Here is a 6,000-nt window from a genome sequence, read left to right on the forward strand (position 1 = left end):
CCATCAAGGCCTTCGCAGCGGGGGGAAGCCATCAGCCAGTGGCAAAGCATCTCTGGTTAGCTAGGTCCCGGGGAGCAGTGCCATCACAGACGGTCTATGCTGGCCACGGCTGTACACACCAGGCAAGCATCCTCCGTCAACTGCACCCGTCCCCTGGTGGCCAGGCAGCCCCTGGCAGAGCCTCAGAGGGCTCTGAAAGACCCTCGTGTGACCGCTACCCCCAACAGCATGCCTCCTTGCAGAGAGAGGCTGGGCGTGGCTCAGCCGTGGAGCATGTGCCTAGCGCGAGTGAGACCCGGCTCCACCCCCAGCTCACCTCTTGCCGCGGGTCTTCCGCAAACCTCTGAATCACATACTTCAGCTCCCTGGAAGAGATGGGCAGGCAGGTCACTCCTGGCCTGGGTAGACAGGGGGGTGGAGGCACGGGGCAGGGAGGGGTCGGGTCACAGAGGGAACGTCTGACAGGGCAAGGCGTGTTGCCAGGACAGGCTGGACAACTGCAGGAGCACGTCCAGGAGGATAACACTGCTGCCTCCCAGAATGCACGTGACTCAGAAAATGGGCTAAGAGGCTGGCCATGGAGGGTGACCTCAGAACAGAGGACATGCCACCCAGGAGCAGGGAGGAGGGTGGAGGGTGCTGCCACCGGAGTACTCACTTGGTGAACTTCTCGTGCGCAAGCGCTCTGTGCAGAAAACAAGGGAAACACGCAGTCAGCACAGGCTTCCTAGCCACTCCAGAGCGGCCCTGGGACTGTCTGACTTTGTGTTTGACTCGAAGAATAAAGAGGGGGTTGAAATGAAAGGCTGACGTTTTGTCCCCACTCAGAGCTCCAAACAAAGGCCTCCTTTGAGGAGTGACAAATCCTAGCAAGGTGACAGGCTGAGCCCATGCCCTCCTGCCACCAGCAGAGGCGCTAACCGGGTGCTGAGCTTGTGCAGTTGCACGTGGGCTCTGGGGACCCAGGTGTCGTTAATCGTTCCACCGTCAAGGCCTGGCTGCACTAATTACCGCTGCACATCGGCAGGCAGCCGGGGACCATTTTTCAAGCGAACTGCATCATGGGCCACTGTCAAGTGTGTGCCTGGGCCTGTGGGGACACTGGCTGTAACCAATGACGCCACAGCCCTTCCGAGACCCAAGCAGCTCTCAGGAGTTGGATTTCTCCGGTCTCCAGACCTCGGCCCTGTGGGGCCAGGACGGGCCAGCAAATGGGGCAATTACCGGTGTAATGCCTCCCTTAGAGGAGCTGCATTTCATAAACACGGGCTCCTTAATGGGCTCCGGAGAGAGCCCCGGCAGGCCCCCGAGGCCAGGCCTCTTCACAGGGATCAAAACAGTCCTGGAGGCATGTGGAGACCTGGGCCCGAGGCAGAGCCCGTGGCTCCCCTAGGCCATCATCACAGATGGCACTGTTTTCCTGGGATGCTTCTGGTACTGGGATCAGGGCTGGCAGAGACAGAGGGTCCATTTCAGCCCAGATTCACGGTGGAGCCTGAGCTAATCACCATAACAGGGTGGTGAGAGCTTCCTGCACTTTACCATGCTGCTGCCGGCAGACAGTTCCAAGTGCATTTTCTTTGGATTCTCACCATCCCCTTGGAGACAGAGTGGCAGGTGTTGTTTCCCTTTTGACGCATACTGAAAACTGCTAACTTGCTGCTGCAAGGCTTCATGAGAAGGCTGCTGCCTCCTGAGCTAAGCCGATCCTTGCCACAGAGCCCTAGGCCTCGGGCGTCTCTTCTAACTCCCTATGGCGTCCACCCTGCTCTCCCCGTGACTGGCTGTGCCCCTGCCATGACGTGCCCTGGGAGGTTTCCCTGCAGTGGAGGTTCAGGGCGGTGGACTTACTCTTTGGGGAATGGAATGGGTTGAAGCAAGCTGGCCAGAGACGGTCTCCAGTCATCATAGTCCGACCTAGAATGAGAAAACACGGGGTGAGGACAGTGGTCAGGGCGAGGCTGTTGATGTGCCGTCCTGGGTGGGCAGCAGGATGAGATGCTAGTCTGGCGAGTTCGCCCACCTCACGGTCCAGGAGTGGTGGAGGGCACAAGCACCTCATGTCCACAGTGCAGCATGAGGTCACCAGCAGACCCAGGCCAGCTTCCAGACGGCAAATGCAGGGTCACTGCCTACTCCCCAGGATCTCAGACCTGCCCCACCTCTGAACAAAGCCTTCTCTGTCATTATCCATGCCTTCTCTTGAACCACCAGGAGTTGTTAGGGGCCAAATTGTGTCCCCCTGACCCAAATTCATGCTGGAGTTCCAGACCCTCCCTAGGACCTCAAAGTATGACTGTATTTGGGAATCAGCCCTTTAAATTCGTGTCAGACGCAGCCCTCAGGGCGGGCTCATCCAACCCACTCACATCCACACAAGAAGGGGAAGCCCAGACACCAGGACGCATCAGGTGTGTGCATGCCACGAGAAGGTGACCCCCCGGAGTGCCTAGGTAAGAGGCCTCAGGAAAGACACCCCACTGATGCCCTCATTCCAGTCTCCTCGGAGTGGAGAGAACACACGCTTCTGCTGGTCACGCTGCGCGGTACTCAGTGTCCTGGGTTGGCCGTCAAGCACGCTGACACGGCCGTGCTCACCCGACCAGAAATGAAGGGGCAGCTGTAGGTGCCACGCTGTCTGAGGGCAGTCCAGGCACCTCCTGTTTCACTGGATGCTTCGATTCCTGCTTCCAGACAACCGCTTTCTTTCTGCAGCTGAGGCTGGCGGCAGTCGGTGGCGATACTGAGAATGCTGCGATCCCGTCAGCTGCAGCGCTGCACTAGAGCGCGCCGAGTGAGCACTTTGCCCGCACCAGCCCATGGAGTCTGCTCGGCAGCCCCGGCTGAGCCCCAACTGTCCCTGACGAGCTGTCAGGCACCTGGCGAGTGACTGCAGAGCTGCTCCACGTGGGCACAGGAGGGAAGCAATGCCTGGAAGCCCCCGGGTGGGCAGGGCTGCTCCCGCCCCACCAGGTCAGCTTCTAAAAGAAGGAAGTGTACTGCCTCTCTTGTCCCAAGAAGCCGGAACAAGAGGGTCTGGGATGGGGGGGCGAGCCAGCATCTCAGTCTGGGAAGAAACGGCCTGCACGCTGCGGCAGAGCTTCCTGAGGACCCCCGTTCTACAGATGAGGGAAACCAAGGTTCAGAGATGCCTTGTACTTGCTACAAGTCGGAGCTGGTGGTTGAGGTGTGGCCTTAGGTGCCTCTAAGGCCACAACCCACCTTGTCCCCCTCCCCAAGCCTACACTGACTATTTGTAACACTGACTATAATTTGGTTACAAACTGAGTTCCCGATTTCTCTGGCTTTGGGGACTTAACTGAAAATAAACCCAGAGGTAGATGGCTCTTGCTGAATGTCCTAAGCCAAGCCTGGCACTCCAAGGTCCAGGGCCGAGGCCCTCACGCAGGGAGGGAGGGTACTGTCAGGACAGTCCCCCAGGCAGAAGGGTCCCTGCCTACTCCCCAGGATCTCAGACCTCCCTCCAGCCCAGGCAGGGGTTGGGGCTCACCTATGTAGCCCCTGTGGTGGGTGCTGGCCTGGGACTCGGCTGGTGCTTGGGAGAGGTGACACAGCCTGGGTACTGTGGTTTACTTAGAGCAGAAGGGGACATTGATCAGTCTCCATTCTGTGGAGCTATGTGGATGGCCGAGAGCCTGTCTCGGCCAGGGGCAAAGGGCTGGCACATGGGGGCAGAGGGATGACCAGGGCCCCCAAGCCTGACTCTTGTTCTTGGGACCCTGTGACTCCTTTACACTGGGAACACAATGTTTCTCAGCCTCACTATCCTGACCTCCACCAGGAGCGGTTTTCCTAATCGCCTCCTCCCCACATACATTTTAACACACTCTGTCTGCTGTCTGTGTGCTGCACACCTACAGGGCCTTAGAACAGCAAACCTGTTTCCACCACCAAGGACAAACACTAGCTTCTGTGGATAATGCCTGGCTTAGAGACCCCCCTGGATGAGGGATCTTCCTAACCCGCCTTCCTCCAAACAAACCCACGATATAGTGGCAGCCTTTGGAACCTGGACCGTTCCCTTGAAGGTCCTGAGGAAAGGCCCATATGTCGGACGCCTGGGAAAGAACTGCCAGGAGCCTGGTGGCCCAAGGTCAGTTGTAGCGGCGGTACTGGCTGACTTGTGCCAGGCGCACATTAGGCCCTGTGACCCGAACACCAGGGGAGCTGGAGAGAGCAGAGGGAGGGAGCCTCAGCCATCTGAGAGGCGCAGAGCTGGCCTGCCGCAGGGAATGCCTATGTGCTCTGCTGCCGTGGAACTTGGAGCCCAGAGGCCCCAGGGTGCAGGCGGGCACGTGCCTGTGCCCTCAGCTCTTTCTGGAGGAGGCATACACTTTTGCAGCTCGTTCGTCTTCCCTTCAAGATGCCCCTCTGGTCATTTCCTCTACCATCACTGCCTCGTACTGTTTCCGGCAATCTACATGCGACCTCAGGCACAGCACTTCTAAGTGCCCCGCTCTCTTCCAGAGTCTTCCTGAGCGTCAGCCCATGCGGTCCTCCTGCAACCCAGTCACACGGGCATTCCCGCCACCTACTGTACAGACAGGCGCACTGTGATTAGAGAGGGTCAGCCCTGGCCGCGGTCCCAGCTGGGAAGAGCTGGGGTTTGCACCCAGGAGCCCAGCTCTGGCCTGGAGGAAGGCGACTCCCCGGGTCACAGAGGGCACTGACAAGCTTTCCTTTTACATTTTTTTTTTAAACTTTAAAAAGTAAAGTTAAGGAGCCAGGCCCTTCCCGGCTGAGGAAGAGAGAGGGTGGAAGGGAGGCAGCCCCCTGAAGGCTCCCGCAAGTGTCGGGTACCAGGGTGTCACCAGGGCCAGGGCTGGCTTTAGAACTCAGTCTCACAGATGAGCACTGGAGGCCCAGAGAGGTGGAGATAGCTGACGAAAATCACAGAGCTAATGGGGGCCTAAATGAGCCTTAGTGGGTGCCATACCTGGGTCTCCCCCTTTGGGATGCTCAGCTGGGTGTTCAGCCACCTGTCAATGACCAGCAACCTGGAGCTCTGAGCTGTTCCGTGACAAGACGCTCCCTGCCAGGCGGGCCTTCTTCTCATTCAGTGGGAGAACATTGCAGCCACAGAGCAGCCTCGCTGCCCAGAGAGGCCCAGAGTGAGGCACAGCAGAGGGCTGAATGGGGTACCATTGGTCCTCCTCCTGCTCCTCACTGGACACTCAGGCAATGTTCATGGGCTTTGTCCTGGGCCCGCTATCCTGTCCAAACCCCACTGCACCTCAGTTTGCTAGGCCTCATACGACCCGGTTCCTCTCTTTCCTGCAGGGACTCCTCATGAGGTTGAGGAACATGGTGGTGGGGTCTCCAAAGAGCAGAGCTTCCCTGAGCAATACCTGATGGTCCCCTGTGATCCTGCCCAGTAAGGCCTCCCAGCCACCATAATACCCCAAGGTGTCTGCATTTCCCCTGAAGACCCTGAGGATGGCGTTCTCTCCAGAGTAACTATGGCCTGTCAAACCTCTTTAAAACCAGCCTTTGCAAGGAGTGGCAGACAGCAGAAGCAGGAGGGTCAGGAAGCCTACCGCAGGCTGTCTTCTCTCCCTGGACAGAAGTGCATCCCACTGCCATGGCCTGCCGAGGACCCACAGCTCCCCGCACTGCACCCCACCCTAGAGGGAACTCAATGTTACTGCTTTGGGCACTTGACAATCCTCAGGTTCTGAGGGACTGAGGCAAGGACCAGGCAGAATCCCTAACATTTGGCACAGAACCTGGCCCACTGGAGGTGTGCCACCAACCTTTGATAAACAGGCAAGCCAGGTGTGGTGGCACACGCCTGTAAGCCCAGCAGCTCAGGAGGCTGAGACAGGAGGATGGGAGTTCAGAGCCAGACTCAGCAATGTCAAGGTGCTAAGCAACTCAGTGAGACCCAGTCTCCAAATAAAATACAAAATAGGGCAGGGGAGGTGACTCAGTGGTCAAGTGCCCCTGAGTTCAACACAGTTACTGACCCCCCCCCCCCAA

General features: G+C 58.4%; 1 protein-coding gene across 3 annotated transcripts in view; it reads right to left on the reverse strand.

Moving 5' to 3' along the window:
* LOC107150872 (c-Maf inducing protein) overlaps positions 1–6,000 on the reverse strand; it is a 199,920-nt gene that overhangs the window by 12,756 nt on the left and 181,164 nt on the right. For all 3 annotated transcript variants that reach the window (XM_048792682.1, XM_015496024.2, XM_048792683.1), the window contains 3 exons: positions 1,852–1,917; positions 659–685; positions 317–365 (listed from right to left, as the gene is read on the reverse strand). In XM_048792682.1, coding sequence (XP_048648639.1) covers positions 317–365; positions 659–685; positions 1,852–1,917 — 142 coding nt within the window. The remainder of the gene's footprint in view (positions 1–316; positions 366–658; positions 686–1,851; positions 1,918–6,000) is intronic.

The sequence above is a fragment of the Marmota marmota genome, unplaced genomic scaffold (assembly GCF_001458135.2).
Source record: "Marmota marmota marmota unplaced genomic scaffold, marMar, whole genome shotgun sequence".
Classification (NCBI taxonomy): Eukaryota; Metazoa; Chordata; class Mammalia; order Rodentia; family Sciuridae; genus Marmota; species Marmota marmota.